The following is a 25,919-nucleotide window of genomic DNA, read 5'->3' on the forward strand; positions in this document are numbered from 1 at the left end:
ATTTTATAAGGTAAATAGACCACATTTGAAACATTAAACAGTATTTATCTGTCACACACTTGAAAACTATTTACTTTATGGCAAACAGTAAAAGAAAATTCTAAAAGTTATGTCATGATTTAAGATGTAATTCCTCAATGCCTTCAACAATCAGTCTCACTTAATTAATTGTCTCATTTCTGGTATCTTATTGCTTATTGCTTATAGAGATATTGATACTTAAAACATGAAAATACAGACTATGTTAACATTGTTTGTCTAAGTTTCATATAACAGTAATAAATATTTCTTTAGTTAAGCCTTAAAAATTGTTCATTGGTAAAAAGTACTTATTTAAGAAATTACTTTGTGTCTGTCATATTGTCTCTAATGTAACTCAACAATGACCAAGTGTTATTTTATTCTTGAGCTATATATAACCAGTCTCAGTCAACATTTCGTTAAATTAATTGTCTTATTTCTGGTATCTTAAGTTCATTGCTTATAGAGATACTGATACTTAAAAGATGTTTCCTGCCCTATATCTTAAATTGCTATTCTACTTCCAGTTTGGGGAGTTATTGAAACTTGCATTGATATACAGACTAGCCAAAGTGATTTTCAAACAAAGATGCTAAGTTTTTATACTGTCTTGTCTTTTTCCTGGTATAAAATTTCTAGATTAAATCAATTGCCTTAAGGTTATTGATATAATAATTGATAAATATTGTTTGCAGGACTACTAAAATGTTCTGTCTAACTTGTAACTGACAGATACTTAAAATGTAAAATGTGTATGCTTTCCATGTCCCAGATACCGCTTACATCGTCACCTGACAACTAAACTTAAATATTAGTCAGAATGATTTAAAACTATTGTGTCATTCTCTAACCAGAACTGCTTTGCTAACCAGATATGTTCTGCACCCTTTTAAACTATTTTGCTAATCTGATATGTACAGTCTCTCTGAGTGAGTAATAACCATATGTAGAAACCAAAATCAATTGGAAACTTTGAAGTTAAAAGGATAACCAATATTTTGGCTCCTGCTCCTGGGTCAGAAGGCCACAGGAGATGATGGGACACTTGAACTTCTAGCCTCTGGTAAGTTACCCATCTTCTTGATCAGAGAGGATGTGGAGACCCAGAAATTAATTCCAAGTCATTGTATCTGCAACAGGAGAGTCACATATGAGGAAAATCAGTCCTCCAGGCTTCCCAAAAGAGGGAGGGCCACCTGGTCAGCATGACCTTGACTTATCCTAGCAGATGACAATGCTGAGAGTCATAGAACTCCTCTCAGGTTCCTAAAGTCTCTCCTACAGTGCCATTATTGACCTCCAATATATACAGTTAATTCTGGTAGCCTACATGGTCTTAATCACCCAGTAAGAAAAATATGACTACAATATAAACAATGATTTGGACTAATAGGCTCCACTGTCTGATGCTGACTTACAATATTAGACTCTAACATTAACTCAAGACTCTTGCCTCTGCCTATCCCTGATTAACCTCACCTACCCTGACCCCAGCTCCTCCCACTTGCCTTAGCCAGAACCAGAGTTATTCCTCTGGCCCCCTCTTTCCTCAGCCTTTACCCTATCTCATCCAGGGATAAGAACACTGCCACCCCAATGGCCACTCTCAAACCTAAACTCTCTGTGTTCCTACTCTTCCCTGATCCCAAAAGGCCCCTCTGCCACCTCCTGCCCCAAGCCCTCTATCTCTCACCTCTGAATACTCATTCTCCCAAAACCTGGTATTTTGGCAAGAGTAACAAGCTCCTTTATTCTCCTTTCTGTCTTCTCACAGGGTATACAGAGCCCATCTCCCTCACCTTCTCTAACAGGTATGTGGCAGTGACTGCCCTGAAGCCAGCTCAACACAGGGATGGTATGAGAGAAGTCTCTGCTTCATTCAGGACCAAGTCGTAACAACATGCTACACTGGTGCCATTGATCTCACCACTCTGCCACCACTAGCCACTATGAAACTGCTTTCTCATCACGTGCCCTGAAGAGAGACCCATTGACTACATTATCAAGCCTCTCCCATAAGAACTCATCACTCTTACAATCAGCATGAAAAATTAACCTTGGGTTTCTTATCTCTCACAAAAGGCTGGAATGTTAGCTCAGGACAAAATGGGGTCACAGCAGGATGGTGACAGTGGGTTATCCACATTCCTCAAGGAACCACCCAGCCATTACCCCTTCCTTGCCTAACAATGCCCCAGGTCTAGGTTTCCTTCTCTCTTATCTCTCAGGTCACCTGGTCACTGTTCTGGTTTCACACCCTAGCTACCTTCCCCTAAATGAAGAACTCTATATAGCCCACTATCTATAATCTCAAAGTTGACTGTGTCCCACTCTAGAGACTTAGTTCTGGCAGCTCATGTTTTCCCCCAAATAAAAGCTTCCATCTTTGCCTCAGAGTGGTCTCTGTGGTCTTGGTCACTTGTGAACCTTACCATTCTCACATCTTTTCTCACTGTGTCCGTGACTCTGATCCTCTTCTTACCTCTGAACTCACTGAACCCCTGCCTGTGATGCTCGTCTATCTCTATCTTCTATCTATATGCACATCTATACTCACTGTACACTACCTGTAATCCTCTTCTCACAACTGTTCTCACTGTGCCCATACCTGTGATCCCCATCTCACACCTGTACCTACTGTACCCCTGCCTTTAACCACTTCTCATATCAGTCCTCACTGTACCCCTGCCTCTAATCCTCTTCTCACATCTGTACTCACTGGATCCCTGCCTATGATCGATCACCTTCTCACATCTTTTCTCACTGTAAACCTTCCTGGGATCCTCTTCTCACATCTGCTTACACTGTACTTCTGCCTCTGATCCTCTTCCTTTCAAACCTGTATCACCTTAGACATGCCTGTAATCCTCTTCTCACATCTGTTCTCACTCTACCCCTCTCTGTGATCCCCTTCTCACATCTGTGCTCACTGTACCCCTGCCTGTGATCTTTTTCTCACATTTGTCCTGACTGTAAGTCTGCCTGAGAAACTCTCCTCACCTCTGTACTCATTCTATCCATGCCTGTTATAGCCTCTCATATCTGTACTCGCTGAACCCATGCCTGGCATCCCCTTTGCACATCTGTACTCGCCGAACCCCTGCCTGTTCACCCCTTCTCACACCTGCACTCACTAGACCCCTTCCTATGACCCACTTTTCCCACCTGCACACACTGTACCTATCCCTGGGATCCTCTAATCACATCTGTACTCACTGAACCCATGCCTGGGATCCTCTCCTGTAATCTGTACTCACTCTATCCTCACCTGTATTCCTCTTCTCCCATCTGTACTCACTGTACCCTTGCCTTTGGTCCTCTTTTCACTTCTGTATCACTGTGCCCCTTCCTGTGATCCTATCTCACATCTGTACTCACCGTAAACCTTCCTGGTACAGCATTCCCAGATCTGCTCACACTGTACTTCTGCCTGTGATCCTCTTCACATCTGTGTCACTGTACACCTGCCTGTGATCCTCTTCTCACATCTGTACTCACTGTACCCATGCTTGTGATCTTCTCCACATATCTGTGCTCACCATACACATGCCTGTGATCCTCTTCTCACATCTGCACTCACTGTACTGCTTGCTACCTGGGATCCTCTTCTCCCATCTGTATTTACTATACTCCCGCCTCTGGTCTTCTTCTAACATCTGTTCTCACTATATCCCTGCCTGGGATCCTCTTCTCCCACCTGTATTCAGTGTACCCTTGTCTGGGATCTTCTCATCTGTGCTTCTTCAGATCTTGGCTTCAGTGCTATTGCCTCAAATGTCTTCCTAGGTTAATGAATCCTCAACAGTATCTTCTCTGTGTTGTACCTCCTCATGGAGGGCAGGATCAACCTCAGCCACCAAATTTGGTTTCAACTATAAAGCTAATGACTGCACACCCAGGACAATAGGATAGGTGAGGATTTGTGCTACAAAGTGAGCTTTGCTAGGCAGAGCTAGGCTGAACTTGAGATGGCCCATTTGACTTGAGGAAAGGTAGTGGTGGGTGGTTCTGAGTTTTACTTTTTTTTGTGGGGGCAGGCAAGACTTATAAAAAGTCTAGCCTTGGTTTGTAGATAAGTGAACTTTTTCACTTTTAAATAAAATTATTCATTTATTTGACAGAGAGAATGAGAATGGGTGTGTCAGGGCCTTCAGCCACTGCAAATGAACTCCAGATGCATGCACTTCCATGTGCATCTGGCTTATGTGGGTCCTAGGGAATCAAACCTGGGTCCTTTGGCTTTGCATGCAAGTGCCTTAACTACCAGTCCATCTCTCCATCCCTTTTAAGCTTCTTATTAGCATATATTAACTCTATAAAGTAAGAATTTCACTATAATACTTTCACAGAAGCTTATACAGTCCCTTGAGTATATTAATTTCCTCTACTACCCTTTTGTCTGTTTTTATCTACGGGTCCAGTTTTGGGAAAACCAGAAGAGAATGGATGATGCTTCAAAGACATCAGTGGTGAATAACAGAGACTTCATTATTGTCTGTCACATGTACTGTTTTCTTCCAAGCTCGTAATCCCTGTGTGTTTTCATGTTTGTGTGTGTGTATGCCTGCATGCTTTATAGAGTATAAAAGGCAGCAATGTGCCCATTGTTGTCTAAGTGACCATACAAAAGGAGAATGCGGTCAATATTTGTCTTCAATGTGCCTGCTTCTTGGAGGTGTGCACAAGTTTCAAGAATCTAAGGACAATTTATCAAGTCTCTCAAGCAAAAGTACAGTGGAAATTATGTTTGACTTTTTGGAAAATTTGATAACTTAAATGTCCAGAAATTATACCATACCTAAAGGTTTAAATGATTTGTCACACAACTCTTACCACTTCCTTTCTTTCATGTATGATTGACTATTGAAAGGAAATTCACTTCAAAATAACTTCATATTGAAGTTCTTATGTAACAAAATAAAAGTGATTTCCGAGGCCACTTAAATTCATAACACCATACATATACTTCTCTGAAATGAGTGACTTCATTCTCAGTCTCAGTTCTTTCAAAAGCTGTTACGGAGTCCATAAACTATTTGTCTTAACAGTTATTATCCACTGTACAGCATATTTTATAATGAAGCAGGGTAGTACCAAATGTCTTCTTTATGAACATAGAGAAAACAGAAACACAGTGCAGAGCCAGTCCCAGGTGGTTCTGGGAATATCCAACGTGTAGTGAACATTAGATTAAACTGTGAGAACTTTGGTATGCCTAAGGAAAGAGTCAATGAAGATGTGAAAGTGCTCACCTGTGGCTCCATTGTTGCTTATCAGACTGCTCAGGATATACTCTGCTTTTAAAAGTTTTCCTGAGAAGAGGCAAGCAAATGCCACACAATTAGTTCTGAACATATACATTAAATGCTATGAATAATTCCTGCTGTAAGACTGATAAGAGGGACCAGAACTTCTCTTTTGTAATTTTTCTTATTTGAGAGAGAGAGAGAGAAAGAGAGAGAGACAGAGAGAGAGAATATTAGTGCTCCAGGGTCTCAGCCACTAAAATAGAACTCCAGATATTTGTGCCACCTAGTGGGCATGTGCAACCTTGCATTTGCCTCACCTTTGTGCATCTGGCTTACATGGGATCTGGAGAGTCCAACATGGGTCTGTAGGCTTTGCAAGCAAGCACCTTAACTGTTAAGCAATCTCTCCAGATCCATAACTTCTCTTGAAAATACTCTTAAAGTAACTATGTATTGCAGTCAGGTTCGCATTGCTGGAAGAAATCACCCAACCGAGAGCAGCTTATAGGAAAAAGGGTTTATTTTGGCTTACAGACTCAAAGGGAAGCCCCATAAGGGCAGGGGAAAATGATGGCATAAACAGAGGGTGGACATCACCTCCTCGCTAACATTAGGAGGGCAATAGCAACAGGAGAGTGTGCCAAACACTGGCAAGGGTAAACTGGCAATAACACCCATAAACTCACTCCCAACAATATACTGCCTGCAGGAGGTGTCAATTCCCAAATCTCTACCAGCTGGGAACCTAGCATTCAGAACACCTAAATTTATGAGGGACACCTGGATCAAACCCCTTCACTATGGTAAGTATAAAACTGAAAAATAAGGACGACATTTGCAGAAGCTGGTAAACTGGGAAGTTATAGAGTATCTGAAAAGGCAATTAAACACACAAATACACATACACTAATGCACACAAACACCACATTCTTATAAAGCAGGGCTAGAGTAAAAGATGTAAACCTTTCTAAGATTTTACTCCTCTCTTCCAGAGGCATAGTCCAGATGGGGACATAGACCTTCGCGAAGGGACTGCTAGTTTATACCCTTTGCAGAGACAGAAGACAAACCTTGAGCTTACAGAAGATAAACAGTGGTATGAATCTGGAATCAAGGGTTTGCATAGGCAGGAAAAAAACAACAAGGTTCTACCACCCCCTTTAGAAGCCCAAGTTCTTCCAAGAGACAACACATATGAACAAACATCCTAAGATAAATAAGAATCCAAGTCTGTACCAAACACGAGATTAAAGACTGAAGTGACTTTATCAACAAGGCAGGGAACCCCCACCAAGTTATCAGGAAAAATAATAGTTCAAGAATGAAGTTTCTAGATCCCAGGAAAAAATCCTGTACAAAACTGCTGTGGAAAAACACTGGCACTCTGGGATCTGGATTGCCACAAGACTGTACTCTTGGCAGACATGATGTTATACTAAGATGCATAAGAAACAAAAGAAATGGGATCTGGAGAGATGGCTTAGTCGTTAACGCACTTGCTTGCAGAGCCAAAGGACACAGGTTCGATTCCCCAGGACCCATGTAAGCCAGATGCACAAGGTGGCACATGCCTCTGGATTTCATTTTCAGTGGCTAGAAGGCCTGGCATGCCCATTCTCTCCCCCTCTCTCTCTAATAAATAAATAATAAAATATTAAAAAAAAGAAATGGGACATGAGAGGGTGCAACACCATTACCTACACAGAGCAAAAGCGGGATTTCAAAATGAAAGAAAACATGTTCAGAATGTGCAGTCAGACTCAGATGGACTGAAGGATTAGTATGTCCAAAAGAAGAGTACACACAGGAAAAAAATGAATTTACTAATTTGAAAAAAAATACTAAATAGAACTCTCAGAAATTAAGCAGGGTGTGATGACTCTGGCCCATAATCCCACCAGGAGGTAGATGGAAATAGGAAGATCAGGAGTTCAAATCCAGTCTTGGCCATATAGGGAATGTGAAGTTTGAGCTATGAAACCCTTTCTCACAAAACAAGCAAACTAACAAGCAAAAATTCAAACAATAGGGCTGGAAACATGGCTCAGCAATTAGGGAACTTGCCTGCAGAGCCTAATAACCCGAGTTTGATTCCCCAGTATCCACATAAAGCCAGATACACAAAATGTTGCATGTCTTTGGAGTCCACTTTCAGCAGCTGGAGGTACTGGCATGCCCATCCTCCTTCCCTCCCTCCCCCACCCTCTGCTTGCAAGTAAATAAATAAACATACTTTAAAAACAAACAATAATTAAACAAACCCAGAAATTAAAACAAAAAGAGCAAATGAAATTACCAATGTGGTTGTCAGAAATTACAGTTATTGATGAAGAACTCTTTGTAGAAGTCAGATCATATAAATGTTTTCAGCTTTTTGTCTTCTTTATTTGTTTTGTAGACAAAAGAATTTAACAAGAAAGCAGAGGCTAGAGAGAGCCAGAAAACACAGCAGCCTTCCACTGGGTGGACTGAACTTCTGGCATGTCACTGCTAAGAAAGAAACCCAGCTACCAAAGAGCTATGCCATTGATGTCATTGCAATAAAATAATTGGCTTCCAAAACGAAGTAAAAATAAGATTACAAAAAAAGGAAAGCTTGAAGCATTTACTACTGACTTCAGAAGTTATGGAATTACTTGATAATTGATGATAAAACTTTCTAACTGTCCACTGTTTCTCATTCAATCTCCTCTCAGTCCATTTACAAGTTGTGTTCTAGGACTGGGCAGTGGGTATAGATCCTGTTAGAATGCAGGTTCTGATTCTGGAGGTTTGAGGCAAGAATTGTACCTTTTAACTATCTAAAAGAGCATGCTGATGCAGCTGGCCTAGGCACCAGCTAAACACTCCAGCCAGCGGGCCCTGTGCCTACTGCCCACCTGGTCCAAGTGGCTGTTAAAACCCCAAAAATCAAGATAGGTTCCACAGGGCCAGATTCTCAGCTGACTTCCCTGAAAGGCATTCCTGCAACAGGTTTAACAGCAGGGGGAGGAATGAGGGGATGGGACTATGGAACTGAAAGTTAAAGAAAATACTGAGAATAAAATACAGAGATGAGAATATGTAAAAGAAATTTGAAAGATCAAAGAGAACGCAAAACCATATACGCATAGTAGAACTTCCAAGATGACTGGATAGATTTGGAACTGGAGAAAAACCTAAGTCTTTACAATGAAGGCATGCATTGAACCTTAAGCTTGTATTTAGAGAGATAGAAGAGAGACAGAGAGAATAGGTATGCCAGGGCCTCCAGCTACTGCAAACAAACTCAGATGCATGTGCCTCTGTGCATCTAGCTTTATGTGGGTACTGGGGAATTGCTCTGCAGGCAAGCTCCATCTCTCTAGCTCTATTTTTTCTTTATTTTTGTTTTGTTTTGTTTTTGAGATAGAGTTCCATAGCCCAGGTACAGAGAAGGAAACACAGAAGGAGAAAACTGATTATAAACAAAGGAAATGTATTTAGACTGGCCAAGAGCATTATATAAAAACAGTCCAGAAAATAACAGAATCAGCACAAATTTGAAAGCAAATGGCATTCAACCCAAAATTTTATCCTCAGTAAAGTCACCATTTGTGTGCATGATGTCAACATTTTAGAGGATTATTTTCCCAAGTTGGAAATTAAAGCAAGAAAGATAAACCTCTTAGTGCCCAGATCAGACAAGGTGTACCGTGTCACTTCCGCCATAAGCATTGCTCAAGCAGACCATGGGGGTCAGTTCATGTTCAAGGAGGGAAAATACATTCTGGACTGTGTAATGGATGGATGTCAAAAGAACTTGTCAACTGAAGATACTGTTGGTGCTCCTCTTTGGAAACTCAGCCACTCTGTAGGTCTGTTTTCAATCTGAAATACTGTGATTGGGGAAGGCCTTAGGAGGTGGTGACATTAAGTAAAGACTTGAAGAAGAGTTTGTCTTCTGATTTCAACAAGAGGAAACTGCCTAGGCCCAGGGAGTTCTATTGCCTTTGACCTATGTTGGATGTTGGCCTTTCTGAGTGTGTTTTGGGTGGGTGTCAACAAGGGCTGGAGGGAACAGGGCACAAAGACACTCCACTGTTCTCTCAGATTGATTTCATGGTTCTTTCTTGTCCCTATTCTCATTCTGCATACTAGGGTTTCCTAAGCCTGAGACTGAGTGTCCCCTCCATCTCACGCTCACACTCCCTTATCCCTTCCATGCCACTGCTCTGATGGCCCCCGCTGGATTAAGTGGAATCTCAGGATGTTTTCACAGAAGGCTTAACTGTGAAACTTTGTGGTCTGGTGGCACTTGAAGAGAAATCTAGCTGACCTGTTGGGAAAAGAGACAGAGGATCTTAGGTGAGGATGTGAGCATAGGAGCAGTATGCAGCTTGCAATGATCCAAGAGCTTATTCTTTACAAGGAGAAAGCCTCTCTGCTCCTCCGTTGGAGATGTGAGAGAAATAACAATAAAAGAAAATAGAACAGATCAGGTTGGCTGCGTAAAAGCAATGCTGTCAGCACACCTGGTCACCATTTGACATTGATTTTCATGACAGATCATACTAGCTGAACACATTGCAAAGTATACAACATAGTTCTACCCTCATTTCTTGATGGGAACCAATAAAAAAAAAAAAAAAAAACTTGCTAGTGCATGCCACTCTGTCCCCCATAGAATGTCCTGCTCAGGACATTGCTATCTGACACCACTAGAAGTTAGGGTTCCTTCATGCCCCAATGTCAGTACTGCTGGGGCCTTTAAAAAAGACTTTTTTCCCAGTTTCAAACCATTTTATACAAAGTCACAGTGTCAGACCTTGGAGAAAACAGGGTAGGGGCAGGCAGGGCAGTGCATCAGTTCAAGAGGTGTCCAAAATCTCACCTTTGAGTTCATTAAAGAACTATACTTAGTGAGGTGACCCAGGCCCAGAAAGCCAAGCACTGCATGTTCTCTCTCATATGTGGATCCTGGCTATAAATGTTTAGACTTGTGTGTGAGTTAAGTTGCTAGCTGAGGCCAGTAAGCTAGAAAGGGGCCATAAGGGAGGGAGGAGAGGGGAGGACTTAAGGGGATGGTGTTGTATATATGAAAGCAGAGGAACATATTACTGGGGGCCTATGTGAGGTCAGGGAAAGAGATTGAATAAAGGAAAAGGGGAGAAAGAGTTAATCAAAGTCTACGAGGGTATGAATAACTCATATGGAAACCTACTTTTTTGGAAAATGGCATACTCAGAAGCCACACACGGTTACTGGAAATTTTTCAGTGCCAGGGATGGGATACCTTCCAGTGAGTTGTTGGCCAAGGAGGTCACTGATGCCCCCAAAATATTACAGGCCATTGCTGAAGCTCTTGGCTTCCTATCAGGAATAGATAGAAAGATCCTATTGCTGAAGATGCTACAAGCTTGGGCTGCAAGGTAACTGAGAAATCTTGCTGGAACTGAACTGAAAACCTTCTCCATGTAGTCCAGCTGATAGAAGGCTGGATAAAGCTATGCTGAATGCAGCTCCATGGGAGAGACAGAGTGGAGATAAACAACAGTGGACATTGCAAGCCTTAAGTTGGGCCAGCTAGGCAAAATGAGCCAATGGTGCAATAATGGCATGTCTGTTATAGGGAAAACCAGCTGCTCTTTAATTAGACTGAAGGCCTGCTCCACAGGAGGGAACACATGCCTGATACTGAAAACCCATGATGGGGGAAGTCATGAGCCCTAGGGGTATAACACCTGTTGGGCGTCTGATTAAATGCACATATTATGCTCACCAGACTACCTGGTAATCACCTCTCTTAATGTTCATACCCATATATTAATGCTACTCTCACTTTGGGTTACAGAAGCTTCTCTTTTCAGATGATGGTGACCTCTGGGATTATTTTAAAGGCTCCATAGTGCTGAAAAGAAGTGAGAGAGGAATATGTATCACTGAAACATCTCTATCACAGTTTCCAAGGCTCAGGGTCCATTGTATAAGAGGTGGCAGAAAGAATGTGAGAGCCAAAGGAAGTTTAGGACTCCTTACAATGCATTGTTCCACACGCAAAATGGCCTGGATATCAATGACCTTGCAGCGTCTGGCACTACCTGTACAAGACCATCATAATAGGTGGAAAAGACAATGACATAAAAATAAAAGAGATACTGATTGAGAGGGGAAGAGCTATGAAGGGGAAAGTGAGGGGGAATTATCATGGTTTATTGTCTGTAATTATTAATATTAATATTAATTGTTAGTAATAAAAAATTATTTCAAAAAGACATTTTTCCTAAATTCAGGTCTGTTGTGAGCTGCTCTAGAAAAGTCAAGACATGGACACAATTTCTGCATGGTTGGAAGAAATTCGGCATTTGTCTAATGTCTTCTCAGATCATCTTCTTTTGTCTTCCTTACCAGATAACAGGGCTTTACATAAGCTAGGCAAGTGTTCTACCACTGAGCTATATCCCAGCCCTGACTTTGGCTTTTGGAAAAGTAATCTCCACAAGTTATTTTCTACAAGTCCGTGTGTGTGTGTGTGTGTGTGTGTGTGCGCGCGCGTGCGTGCATGTTTGTTTGTGGGTGTGCCTGCGCCTGTGGAGGCAAACAGGTTGATGGCTGTCTGTCTTCTTCTGTTGCTCTCCAACTTGGTTTTTTGAGAAGACTTGTTTACTCATCCAACTAGACTAGCAAGCCAGTGAGGCCCAGGGATTCCCTGTTGCTGTCTCCCTGGTGCCAGGATTACAGGCTCCTGATGATTTATGTGGGTTCTGGGGACCTGAACTCAGGTCTTCATGCTCGCATGACAAGCAGTTTACCAACTGAGCCCCAGCCCCCTCTCATTGTCCTTTTCATCTCTGTTCCCTCTGCACTGAACCATTGTTCCACTGAGTCTAGTGACTGCAGTTCCTTTTCAAAGAAAATGCAGAGATTTTTAACCTTTTACATACCAGAGTTATTAAAATAATAGCAATAGCTAAAGCCAAGCCAGACCAAAAAAAAAAAAAAAAAAAAAAAAAAAAGAGTCCACCCTGCTTCTAGGAAGGACAACTTCACAAACTCTCTCACTCCACATTTTAAACTCCAATGGCTCTGGTTAATTTAAATAATTCAAGAACTATATGGAAGCAGACTTCCCTCTACACAGGCAGGCCTCTCTCCCCTTAACGCCCACCCCCCCTCAACCATCCCATCTTAAATTGGATTGTCAGCTCCAGTTTTCATTTCATTCAAAGTGACAGGGGGAAAAAAGATACTTTCAGACCTAATCAGGTACTGTACCGGTGTCCTGAATGATGGAAAAAAAAACCTAACCCTCAAATTGCTTCAGTGGGCCTGTCAGCTCCATTGTTGGGTTAGTCAAGTGGCCTTGCAGAAGGGAGCCAGGAGAGCGGAGAGAAACTAGTCGAATTCTAATCTGCTTTTTAAAGGCTCTTGGTCAGAAGTATAGCAATTCAGATAGCCCTGTTTGAAAGCAGCGGGGCAGATTTGTTAGAAGACAAAGGCTCCAATTAGTATTTTCCACACCCTTTCACAATTTTCTCCACTGCTCTTGGCTCAGAAACCCTTTCTGCCAGGGCCTTTGTGCAGCGGGGCGGCGGGCGAAGGCCCAGGCGGTGGCCTGGGAGCGGGGCTGGGGGCCGCGGCAGGCCTACCTGAGTTCACCGAGACGCGGGCCTGGCGGATCACCACCTGCGGGGCGATGGGCGTGGCGGGCTGCAACTTATGGAGCCCCTTGGCGACCTGCAGGAGCTCCTGGGAGGCGTCGAGCCCGTACAGGAACCGGTCCATCACGAAGAGCAGAGCCGCGGCGGCCTCGCAGTCCCGGGCGCCGATGGAGGCTCGCAGGGATTCCTGGGGACGGGCGTGGGGCACAGTGGGCGCGGAGCCCTCCTCCCACCCAGGGCATCCTGGCACTGCGCCTGGACTGCCAGGTACTTCTAATTACAACTCCCGCTACCTGGGGCCCGATGTGGTGGTGCACACCTTAATCCAGGCACTCGGAAGGCAGAGGTAAAGAGTTTCGCCATGAGTTCGAGGCTACTCTGAGATTGCATAGTGAATTCCAGGTCAGCCCGGGTTAGAGCGAGACCCTACCTCAAAAAACAAAACAAACAAAAAGCACAGGCAGCCCTGTGGCTAGGAGGAAACACATGCTTTTACAAGATAAAATCATCAGGAGACAGATGGGAGGAGAGGAAAAGTTCAATTCAGTTGGAGGATAAAATATTACTTTTGTTCTGTTCCCCCATCACATTTCTAAAATTATACAAGTAAGTAAAGCTCATTTCCTGTGGAAACTCAAACGCTGTTAAAGTAGAGCAAATATTTAAAGTACCCCCAGTTTATGGACTCCTTATTGACTTTCTTCCCATCCTCCCCTCGGTCCTGTGTCCCATTCTGCCTGGTAACAGTGTAGGAGGGATTCTTCCAGAACATGTGTGGCTCTTTATGGATACCAAGACATAAATTGATTTCTTCTTGTCTTGCCTGATCTCCCTCCCTTCCTACTTTTTCTCTCTGCCATTAATGAGGTCACAGTTGACACATTGTTCTGCCACTCTCTTGATTTAGATATTACACCTGTGAGAACTTGCCACACCGGCTCCTAACACCTTACTTCATTATTGCATTTTTTTTTTAAACACAGGATCTTACTACTATGTAGCCTCAGTTGACTTCAAATTAATGATCTTCCTGCTTCAGGCTCCTGAATGCTGGGATTACAAGCATACACCACTACACCTAGCCCTTAATTAGTACCAGCATTTGGGAGGTGGAGGTAGGAGGATCAGAAGTTCAAAGTCATCCACAGCTACACAGTGAGCTAGAGGCCAGCCTGAGAGGAAGAAAGAGGGGAAAGGGTGGAGTAGAGGGGTAGAAAGAGGAGAGGAGAGGAGCGAAGAGTGAGAGAGAAAGAGAAGAAGGAATGAGAAGAGGAGGAGGAAGAAGGGAAGACAGAGAGAGAGAACCATGGGTTAGGGGGTTATATGAAGGTCCTTTGACTTAGTGTTCATGTACCTAGCAGCATAAATGAACATATCACCCAATATTTTCTTCACAGGCTGTGAGGGTATACTGATTACCAACTTGATAGGAGCTAGAATCACCCTTGAGGGATTATGTGGACTAGGTGAGTCTCTGTGCACAACTTGAGTTGGTTAATTAAGGTAGGAAGACCCACCTTAACTGTGGGTAGAACTACTACTCCAGCTGAGGCCCCAGACTGTACAGAAAGGAGAGAGCTGGCTGAGCAGCAGCACTTATGCACCCCTCTCGACCTCGTCCCTGCTGATGTGATGCCAGTGTCCTGCTCCTGCCCTGCGTCCCCACCAAGGCGGACTCTACACTCTGGAACTATGTGCCAAAATAAACGCCTTCCCTAAGCTGCTTGTGGTCAGATGTCTTATCTCAGCAGCAAGAAAATGACCCACATGGTAAAGTAAACCCCATTGAGTCTTCTCTAGGATGACTTTGTTTTTCTTGTACAGATGAGTCCTAGAATTCATGTAAACATGTTCTAACTCCAGTGTTATTACACTAACACACTACTTTCCTCATAGTGGGATCCTAAATCCCAATACTTGTCAGGCAGAACTAGGTGTCAGGCACAGAGCTGTATGTATGCATAATTCACCAGGTTGTGACAGAAACCCTGAGGCCGGTTCTGTTATTTGACCCAAGGCCCAACCAACCTGAGTTCACATGATATGTGAGTAGGAGATGGGCAGTGAGCATAGGAGGCCAGGTGCAGAGATACCAGGTTCTTACCTCTTGGACCAACTGTATCTTTGTAAAGCTGGAGGAGTCTGACACTAATTCCTTGATAGCTATGTTGATCAAGCCATAAATGACATCAGTGTGTTACTGCAACTGCTGGTCTCAGCAAAGGTTAACTTAACACTTTGAAAGTGTTACATCCTAACTCGGGTAACTAGCGGATCTCTGAAACAAAAGATCCTAACAAAAGTTCCTGTAACTTCCAGCAGCAAAGCTAGGTAGCAACTGGAATGGACTTCCTGGCCCAGAGATAGGGCAATTTCTATAATGAAAAACTAGGGAAGCAAGGTCTATGTTATTTACTTACATGGAGCCTGCACCGGCTGAGGGGGAGTGGGTAAGTGTGAGGTGGGGAAGAGTTCTGGGGCCAGAGATTGTCCATAGGAATCAGCAACTGGTGCTTCTGGGTTGGTTGGGCTCCAACTGGGTGTGGTGACACCTAGGTGGTGGCAATGGGGTTTGAGTCAAGGATTGAAGTTCATTCGGGAGAACAGGATGAACTTGTATTCTTCCTGGCTGGCAGCGTGTGGTCTGGTTAACTTCCTGTGCCTCTCTTCCTTCCCATACATCCTCCAGCCCTTTTTAGGACATCTCGGAATCTTTCTCTGATCAAAACTGAAAGGGGGTACCTTACTTTTGGGAGAGACTAGTTTCTTCTATCAAAAATATATTAGCAACAGTTCTTCTAGAGTTTTACTTTAGCATTGTGCTAGACTTTGCATGTTAAGTGTCTCCCATATGCCTCCTAAGGGTGAAAGTCTTGGTCTTCAGGTGCAGCTACTGGGAAATGATGGAACCCCTGGGATGTGGGGGCGTGCCCTTGGAAGAGATTATGAATGCCTTCTTCCTCTTCCTTTCTGGCCTTGAGATGAGCAGCTGTGGCCCCTACTATCTAGCATGCCCACCATAGGCCCCAAGCAATGAATTTATTCGATCTTGGACTAGAACATTCAAAATTTTGAACCAAAACAACCCTTTTTAATTTATAAGTTAATTTTCTCAGGCATTTCCTTATAATAATGGGAAACTGAGTAATATAACATAACAACTTCCACATCCTTGAGTAAACTTGGCCTAAACTTTTACATCTGGCTCATTCTAGGATTTTATCTATGATATTTATTCATATGGATTGATGTCTGATTTGTATTTTTCTCCTTTTTTCCCTGTTTATCTTAATGATCTACACCATTGTATACAGCACATTTGTATTCATGGGCATCCATCAATCAGGTAATGCCTACCAATAACAGTCCAATTACACTTGTTTTTTTTAAGTGATGGTTTCTTGTTCAGTCTTTTCAGTGTGTTTATTAAATATGCAAATGATTATCTCCAGTCAAATTTATTTTGCTGTTTGCAGCCAATCGTTGTTCTTATTGTGATCGAGATACTAATCATCAGGGGAAAGTCTCCCCACTTCCCTTGATGCTTCCTGCCTTGTAAAGGGAGCTCAGTTACTGTAGCACCTCTGGCTTCTTTCTGTCTTGACTTCCTCAGTGCTGCCCAGGAGTTAGAATGACCAACCTCGCTGGAAAACAGGGAGAATAAACAGGGAGCTATTTTCCTATTCTTTTCTTCTCTTGGAAACAAGCTACCTACCAGAAATGGATAACTTTTCTGTTGTTCTTATGTCATAAATCCTACCTAGTCAACCATCCTATGTGGGGTGTTCTGCTGGGCCTGATAATTACTGTAAACAATATGGAGGCTCCCAGAACTCCTAGCCTCTGTGGTGAAGTCTTATCACCCAACCTGGTCTTGGTCGAGGTTAAATATAATATTTAATTTCCTGTCTGCCAAACTCTTTGGTTTTATTTTTCAGTTTGCTTAGAGCCTAGGGAAGGAAGAAAGGAATTGTGTATTTGATCCTCTCAAAGACCCTGGCAGCAACCATTGCCTTTCTAAGGCACACTTCAATCCACAGTCCCTGTCTTTGAAGCAATCATATAGTTGCCACTTGGATAGAATACCTTTCTTCCCATCATATCAATGTGCATCAAAGAATAGCCACACGACACTTAGCATCTGACTATGGGGCCTGGCTTGGAAAAAGCGAATCTATCAGTCTGAACTAGAACAAATAGTGGTTGGAGAGATTACTTAGTGATTAAGGCGCTTGCCTATAATGCCTAAGAACCCAGGTTTGATTCCCCAGTACCTACAAAAATCAGATGCTCAAGGTGGTGCATGTGCCTGGAGTTAGTTTTCAGTGGCTGGAGGCCCTGGTGTGCCCATTTTCTCTCTCTACCTGCTTCTTTCTCTCTCTTCATCCCTCTCTCTTAAATAAATAAATAAATAAAATATTAAAAAATAACTTAAATAAACATGCAGAAGGACAGACAGAGAATGAGAGAGACAGAAAGAGAGAATGAGAATGAATGGGTGTACCAGGACCTCTTGCCGCTACAAACATGCATGCGCCCTTTGTATATCAGGCTTTATGTGGGTACAGGGAAATTGAACCCTGATAGGCAGACTTTGCAAGTAAGTGCCTTTAACTGCTGAGCCATCTCCCCAGCTCTTTAATTTTAATTCAAGAAGGAACTTTTCTGCTGTTTTTCACAGAGTCTGTACCATATTACAATCCTACAATAAGGCTCCATTTTCCCCACCTTTTGACTATCACTTGAGAATAGAAGTCTTTTCAGAGCTGGTTAGTGTTCTGCTTTCCATGTTGTTTGACCAGAGTAATTTGGAGCATAGCTGGTCTTTTAAGCTAGGACTAAACTCACTATTGAGTCTAATCAGTGGCATTAGGGACTTCCTATCACACACTGTTATGCATAAACTAAGGGGGAAGAAAAAGACAAACTCCAATGGAAAGAGTGTTCTTGTTACTCATTTAAAATAAGAGGAAGAAAAGAAAGCTTCCAGGGAGCTAGTCTCAGTTTCAGTGCTTCCAAATTCTCTACTAAAAGTCAGTGCGATGGATGCAGGGGCTGCTCTGGTGGTTAGCTGCGATTACTCTAGTTGGCTCTCCTGCCCATGAGTTGTAAGGAAGCTTTGTAGGTCTAGCAAGGCCTTCTGCGAGGTTATCTCCCTGAGTGAAGACGGAAGCCACGATGGAGCTCACAGGGCAGAGGACCTGAAGGAAGACGCTGCACAAAGCAAGAAGTGCAGGGGGAGTCCTTTTTGTTTTCATCAGATGAACTCATGCATGGAAAGGAGCAGGCAAGGCTGGGGAGAGAACCTCTTGAAAGGAGCAGAGGTAGCTGCCCTCAGGCCGAAAGCAGATTGTCTTTCTACAAATCTTGTCTTTCTCAGGGCACAGGATGAGGTTCTTAGAAAGTCTGGTTTGAAAAGTGAGACAAAATTAGCCCCGGAGGAAGACCCCTTCTGTCCAGTTCTGAAAGTTTAGAAGCCAGCTTCAGAAAAGGCTCAGACGATTTCCTAACTTGGCTGAGTCACAGAACAAAGCCCAAGAGTCTTTACAGGAACACGAGAGAGCCACCATCCAACAAGATGAGACACAGTGCTGGCTTGGAGTCAGAAATTACCAGTCATGAAAGAAACCCATTTCTGCAATGAACAAAGTACAAAGTGATCCCATGTGACAGTTACTAAAACTTATTAGATATATTCCCAAAGGTCGAGTAAAAATTAACTACATGAAGTTGAGATACCCAGGATACAGACTTGATCTCAATGAAACTTCCAGAGATTTAAGAGAACATAATTCCTGAGATGAAGCCAGGGCTAAATGCATTTGTTTCCTAGCCTCCCCTTACTCTCCAAGCCTAGTTCATTGAACCCTCCAGCCTGGCGTAGCTCACCTTTGTAATGTGGGTAGGAACCATTTGCTGTGCAGTTCAGCATTAGAGGAAATTCCTGTCAACTGGTGAGCAGTGTGGGTTGTAAGAATTGACATTAAACACAAAACAGAAAAACAAAAAGAAGTCTGTCACTCATTTCCACTCTCTTGTATGACAAGATAGGAGCCACTGGAAAAGACTGCCTCCCAAAATAGCTTTAGTGTAAATTTCAACCCTCAAACATCTAGTATGGGGTCTCATCTCTAAGGTTTATCTCAGAAAATGGGGAGACTTCTTATTTCTTTCCACCTCTTTCATCATCTGAGGATTGTTATTCCTGGAAACTGAGAAAATAGACAGGAACCTCGGGAACTTTGCAGCATTCCGTGGAAAGGAGCTGTTTCTTCAAAGGACCCTTCCCAGCACGCACGTGTGCGTTGCCTTTGGCTATCACCAATGGAGGAACCCCTCCAGCAGCACCTGTAAACTGAAGATGCAAAGTCGCCAGCCTGCCTTCTGCACGAATACGCCATGTATTTGAGCAGAGAACATTGCCTAATCTATTTTTCTCCCCTCTACTCTTAATAGATTGGAGCACAAAAGCCTGAGAGAGGGTGACCTGCCAGACAAAAGGGCCTTTGAGTTTCTTGGAAAAGTAGACTTGGAGGAGGATGGAAGGAATCCAAGTGGCCCTATTATTTCCACTTGCACTAATTAGACATTTTTCTGTCAGCTATTGAGCACTGCTGAGAGGCCAAACTCACTGAATTCATTTCTAAAGTGTTTACAGAAGTTTGCATCTGTTTGTGTCTCTTCAGGAGGAAAATAAGCACTTCAATAGCATTGTGGAAAATCTAAACGAAGCATCCTATTCTGGAGGACCTGGCATCCCCGCAGCTGCATAATTTAGCTCTGTTCAAGGCTCCAACCCCCTCGCATCTCTCTCCAAAACCTAACGATGCAAAATGCAGGGAAGTCAACTCAGGAGAATCTTTCCTTTCATTTTCTTTGCTTTCCCCTCTTTTGAAAGGGCGACATGCTGTGCACCACATACAGACTTAGGTGGGTATCATACTTGTAGCTGCACTCTCTTGTTCCTATCAGCACTCTGAGAAATTAATACCCACTTTTATTGGCTGCCAAATGAGGGGATAGGGCATTCCTCGGCAGCAAAGCAGAATACATGGCCATTCTGGAGCTCGCTAGGCGATGTATGCCTGGGGAGCACTCTGACATCAGAAGGGAGAAATGAAAGAGGCCAGAGTGTGTGGTAGGGAAGGGACAGTAAAGAGAAAGTCTCCTCACATGGAAAACCGGGCCTGGGTTGTACACAGTTAGACTGACATGAAAGGGAGCCCCTTGCCCGCCCCCACTCCCCAAAAAGAAAGGAAAATAAAACAACACAAAAACTCTAACCCACTGACTACATGGGTAGTGCTTTTGAAATGCATATTGGTCTATATAGAATTTGCTTAGGATTCTTTTTAGGGGAGCAGGGGGTAGGTTTTTAGGCCCACAATGAACTTGGGGTCTCCAAGAACTCAAAACTATGATCTTTTAAGGTCATGTTCTAGTAAAATAATTTTTCATGTTGGTATGAACACAGTGATCTCATGCTGAAAAAGGAGTAAGAATCCCATTCCTTTATACATCCTCAGAGCCGACAGGAGGGAAGATATCTGAACAGACACAACTGTGTTTTCCTTGTTGAGGAATGATGTTTAAGTAAAAAATATTTGGATGTGGTTGAGAGAATTTGCTGGCTTTCTAAGAAGTCAGGTTCACAAATGCGCAAACAGATACACGTGCACACACACACACACACACACACACACACACACACACGCAGTTGAGTTTTCACATCTGTTTCAGGCTGGAGATATGGGATTCTAATTGAGTTTAAAGCACAAAGGGAACTTCATGACTAGGAAGCTGAGTCAAGTGGAAAAGGAATTAAACTCCACGATGAAAGTTCAATACGTAGATGATTGAAAAAAACTGCAAAAGAGCCTTTTGCTAAGGGCTTCTGAGGAACAGCGTCATAGGAAAGCATGCTGTTTTCATGTCCCTCCCATCAGGGCTAGCCCCTCCTGATGCTGAGCTTCAAGTTTGGGTCCCAGCTATGGGTTCAAAGCCATGACGTGTTCACAGCAATGACAATGGCAGCTGTTCTTGAGGGGGGCTCAGTGAGGGGGCTTAGAACTGAAGCCATCTGGCACTGCAATTGGCAGGAGCCTTGTGAAGGGAAATTATTGCTGCATAACAAATTGGAAGATTGGAAGAGGGAAGGAAAGATGGGGAGAGGGAGGGCCATGTCCTGAGGTGAGGAATTAGTGACAAACAAATGACAAGTGGTCAATGTCTGCTCTGGAATACATCAATAAAACAACAGTGAGAGCAGAGCAAGGACCCTTCTCATGGACCATTGATGGGCCAAGAAGACCAAGTGTGGTGTCCTTTGTAATGGAACAACCACAAAAAGTGAGGAGGAGAAAGAAAAAAATGCAGCTGAACTGCCCTGGGTTTTGCCTAGGTCCTTTAACATTTTGACTTTCCCTTCATTTTACCAGTGGAAATGCAGATTCAAGTATATTTGAAAAATAGTTGTAATCTTTTAATTTCCATGTCTAAAGATAACATTTTTGGTTCATCTCTCCCTGCTTTCTCTTCCTCACTCTCTCAGATCTACAAAAGATGGAGTTGGGTGTTTACTGAAGGAGAAAGAAAGCTGTGTCAATCCTAATCCCAATCCCGGCAAATGTTATGGCTTCTGGGAACTGTGGACCTGCCTGCTTATTTCTCTCGGGACTCCAGGAACAATGACCATCTGATTCCAGGCATAATTCTGATATTTCAACAACACCATTGATGATTCATTGGGGCACATTGGTCTCTCCTGTCCATGACCTATTCATCTTTAGTGACCTTGTTTTGTGCTGACTTCTGGTTCTGCAGAGAGACCCTGTCCAGAAGTCTCTCATTTCTAGTGATGCCTTGATCTTGGAACCCTTGCCAGATCCATGTTCTGAATAAATCTTTATTCTTTATAAATTACTTTGCATGGTATTAATCTATAGTAATAAAAAAATGGGCTAAAGCAAAGTTGTCATTTTTGACAGTATTTCAGAATCTCCATATGAACATTCAATTCTCTGATTTTCATATCCTATTCTGCCAGCTGCCTTCCTCTATTGCCCAATGTCACCAATTTTGTCAACCTTCTAGAACAATCACACCATCTGCTCATCCTTCTCTCCTTTCTTGTCCCATCATTGTCCTCTTTCCTCACTTGTCTCTTTAAATTCCATGATGTGTCAATGTAATGCCTTTGAACAAGTATTCTTGACTCCTTTTGCCCCTTTTCTATTTCTGTCATATTTGTCTAAAAAATTCCAACCATGTATTTTGAGAAATCTTGGTCACACATTAGAAACTCCTGGAAGATTTTTAAAGATCTAAGATGGGAGCCAAGACCAGTTGAAAACCCACAAAAAGTGAGGGAGGGTGTTCCAATATTGGTTTTTTGGATTCTATTGGATTCCCATGTGGAGACAGACCTGGGAAACCATTAGCTCCCCAGACTCTCCTTTGACTCACTGTCTTCTCTTTGCTATTGGTGACATGCATTTTTGGGTGGGCAGGCTTATCTCAGAACTCCTCTCTCCTCAAATCCTCCTGCCTGCACAGAGGGTACCTTCTGACCTCCTCTACATGTTCTTTAGAAAGATTTGCCATTAATCTGTATATGTGTGTTATGAGCATGCTAGAGTCTATTGCTGCTGCAAATGAACTCCTGGGCTTTATGTGCATGCGAGGGAATTGAACCTAGGCCAGTAGGCTTTGCAAGCAAGTGCCATAAGTGCTGACTCATCTCCACAGCTCCCTGCATGTTCTTATTGTTCATGTCTTTCTAGCACCAGGATGAGTTTGGAGTGAAGAGTTTTCCATCCCATTGGTCTGTGTATCTAAAGATACATTCATTCATTCATTCCCCTATCCATGTTACAATAGGAAAAGGTGTGCTTTTGTACTCTTTGTTTAGAAAACAGGAAGGGGAAGACAAGGATTTCTTACTGGCACTTAAAATTTCAAAATTATATTGAATCCTTTGCCCATTCCAAGCTTCCACCTAAGCAAGGGAATTTGGCTGAAGGAGAACACTTATTACCCTTCCAATTCATGACCATAACAGGAAGCTTGCCCTGAACTCCTGACATTTCTACTTTCTGATCTATTCTCAAGTTGCCAGGCCTTCACCTCCTTGCTCTCAGCTCACTTAGCTAACTATGTCTCTCTCTTTCTTTCTATCTCTTTTTAAGACAAGGTCTTATGTAGCCAAGGCTGGCCTCAAACCAGCCATGTAGTTGAGGGGGTCTTGGACTCCTGATCCTCCAGCCTCCACATCAATGCTAGATTAAAAACATGCGCCATTATGCCCAGTACTAGTTTCTTTTTTCACTGTGATGAGAGTCAATGAGAAGACAATGTTCTTATCCCCATACTGAAATTTACCAAGGCTCTTGCTGGAACCCACATCTACCCTCTGGTAAATTTCAAGCCAACCCCTCTCTATATCCTCTATTCTCTTCCTATTTTACATTATACTGTAACATATCTTTTTGGCATCACTGATTCCCTCATCTCTCCTGGGTCATTCTCATCAGTATGCAAACATGTTGCATTACTTCCATCTGTAAGTAGTAATATCTTGGATAGCCATCTCTCTTTAGCTTCTGTCCTATTTCATTTATCCCTTCATAGCCAAAATTAAGGGTCATCTAATCTCACTGTCTTCCCTTTCTCATTTCCTTATTTCTCTTTTAAAACATTTTTAAAAATTTATTTACTTATTTGAGAGAGAGTTAAAGAGAGAGAGAGAGCAGGAGAGAGAAGGAATGGGCATGTCAGGACCTCCAGCCACTGCATGCAAACTCAAGATGCATGTGCCAGTTTGTGTACCTGGCTTACATAGATACTGGGAAATTGAACTTGGGTCCTTAGGCTTCTCAGGCAAGTGCCTTAACCACTAAGCAATCTCTCTGAAACACCTCCTGATTTCTTACTTTCATAACTTGCACCCTCAACACTCTACTGATCCTATTCTTTTCAAGGTTACCAACGAACTTCAGGTCCAGTGATAGCCTATCAACCTATATCTTATCCAAACTCTTAGAAGCATTTGGTTGAGCCTGTTGGTTTCTCCTTTGTGTGTGTGTGTGTGTGTGTGTGTGTGTGTGTGTGTGTCTATCTTTATAGCAACATTAAGACTCTACATATGCAATTTTTGTCTTTTTTCTTCCCTTTAGATCTCTCTCTTCTTTATAATCTCCCTGCTTCTTACACACACACACTAAAATGTCCAAATTGTACATATGAGAGAAAATATGGTATTTTTTTTATGACTCTGGCAGATTTCACTTAACATTTTTCTGCAAAGGACATAATGTTATTCTTCTCTATAGTTCAATAAAACTCTCTTGTGCATGGATAACACATCTTGCTTATGCATTCATCTGGTGACAGTCATCTAGGCTGGATCTAGCTTAATTATTGTGAATAGTGCCTCAGTACTCATGAATGTCCAATACTTCTGTGATATGCAGACTTGGATTCCTTCCATATACCCAGGAGTGGAAACCTTAGAGTTTTGATCCCCAGTTTTTGACTCTTTTTCTCTCCTACTGTACATCCAAATCATCAGCAAAACCTTTGAAGTAACCTTGTGGAATTAAGAAGCTTTTGTATTGCACAGGACATTGTGAATAGAGCAAAGAGGCGACCTCCAGAAGTAGAGACAATCTTTGTAAGCTATGCATCTTATAGAGGATTAATATCTAGGATATACAAAGATCTTCAAAAACTAAATAATAAAAGATCAAACAACCCAATAAAAATGGGCTATAGAACTGAATAGAGAGTTTTCAAAAGAAGAAATACCAATGACCAATAAACATCCAAAAACATGTTCTATTTCCTTAGCCATCACAGAAATGCAAATTAAACCTACTTTGATGTTTTATTTCAATCCTATCAGAATGGCTATCATCAAGAAATCAAATAAGGGCGGAGAGATGGTTTAGCAGTTAAGGTACTGGCTTGTACAGCCAAAGGATCCAAGTTCAATTCCCTAGGATCCTTGTAAGGTAGTGAGTGCATGGGTCTGAAGTTTAGTTGCAGTGGCTAGAGACCCTGGAATGTTAATTCTTTATCTATCTATCTATCTATCTATCTATCTATCTATCTATCTATCTATCTATCTACTTCTTTCTCTCTCAAATAAATAAATAAAAATAAAAAAGTTTCCTCCTGTCATAAAAAAAGAAAGCAAATCATAATAGATGGCAGTGAGAGTGTAGGGAAAGAGAAACTCTTCTCCATCATTGATGAGGATGTAAACTTGTATAGCCATTGTAGAAATCATTGTGGAAGTTCCTGAGATAGCTAAAAATAGGATTAGCCGGGCATGGTGGCTCACGCCTTTAATCCCAGCATTTGGGAGACAGAGGTAGGAGGATCGCCATGAGTTCAAGGCCACCCTGAGACTACAGAGTTAATTCCAGGTCAGCCTGGACCAGAGTGAGACCTTACCTTGAAAAACCAAAAAAAAAAAAAAAAAAAAAAAAAAAAACCAGAAAGTAAAAATAGGATTAGGCATACTAAATAGCTAAGTAGATCAGCTATCCTGTTCCTTGGCATATACCCTAAGGACTCTACACATTGTACATTGTATAGAGATACTTGATCATCTATATTTATTGCTGCTATATTCAAAGTAGCTAGAAAATGGAACCATCCAACATGCCTATCAAGTGATGAGTGGATTAAAAAGTGTGGTAAATTTACACAGTGGAATATTATTCAGCTATAAACAAAAATGAAATTATGAAAATTTCAGGGAAATAGATGGATCTGGAAAAAGTTATATTAAGTGTGGTAATCCAGGCACATAAAGTCAAATGTTGCATGCTCTCTCTCATGTGTGGATCCTAGCTTCAAATGTTTAGATTTGCATGTGAGTTGGAGTAAGAGTCAGTTTAGAAAGGAGCTATGAGGAATGGAGAAGAGGGGAACATTTAAGAGGAGCATAGTAGATACATAAGTAGAAGGATGGAGTCTTAGGGGAGGAAAGGTCTTCATGGAGTCATGGGAGGGGATGGCAGAG

General features: G+C 42.3%; 1 protein-coding gene across 1 annotated transcript in view; it reads right to left on the reverse strand.

Annotated features, from left to right (window-relative positions):
• Alpk1 (alpha kinase 1) overlaps positions 1–25,919 on the reverse strand; it is a 155,883-nt gene that overhangs the window by 22,695 nt on the left and 107,269 nt on the right. Inside the window, exons 4-5 of the mRNA XM_045144555.1 lie at positions 12,878–13,076; positions 5,274–5,333 (exon numbers count right to left, since the gene is read on the reverse strand). Of these exons, the coding sequence (XP_045000490.1) occupies positions 5,274–5,333; positions 12,878–13,076 (259 nt within the window). The remainder of the gene's footprint in view (positions 1–5,273; positions 5,334–12,877; positions 13,077–25,919) is intronic.

The sequence above is a fragment of the Jaculus jaculus genome, chromosome 2, assembly GCF_020740685.1.
Source record: "Jaculus jaculus isolate mJacJac1 chromosome 2, mJacJac1.mat.Y.cur, whole genome shotgun sequence".
NCBI lineage: Eukaryota > Metazoa > Chordata > Mammalia > Rodentia > Dipodidae > Jaculus > Jaculus jaculus.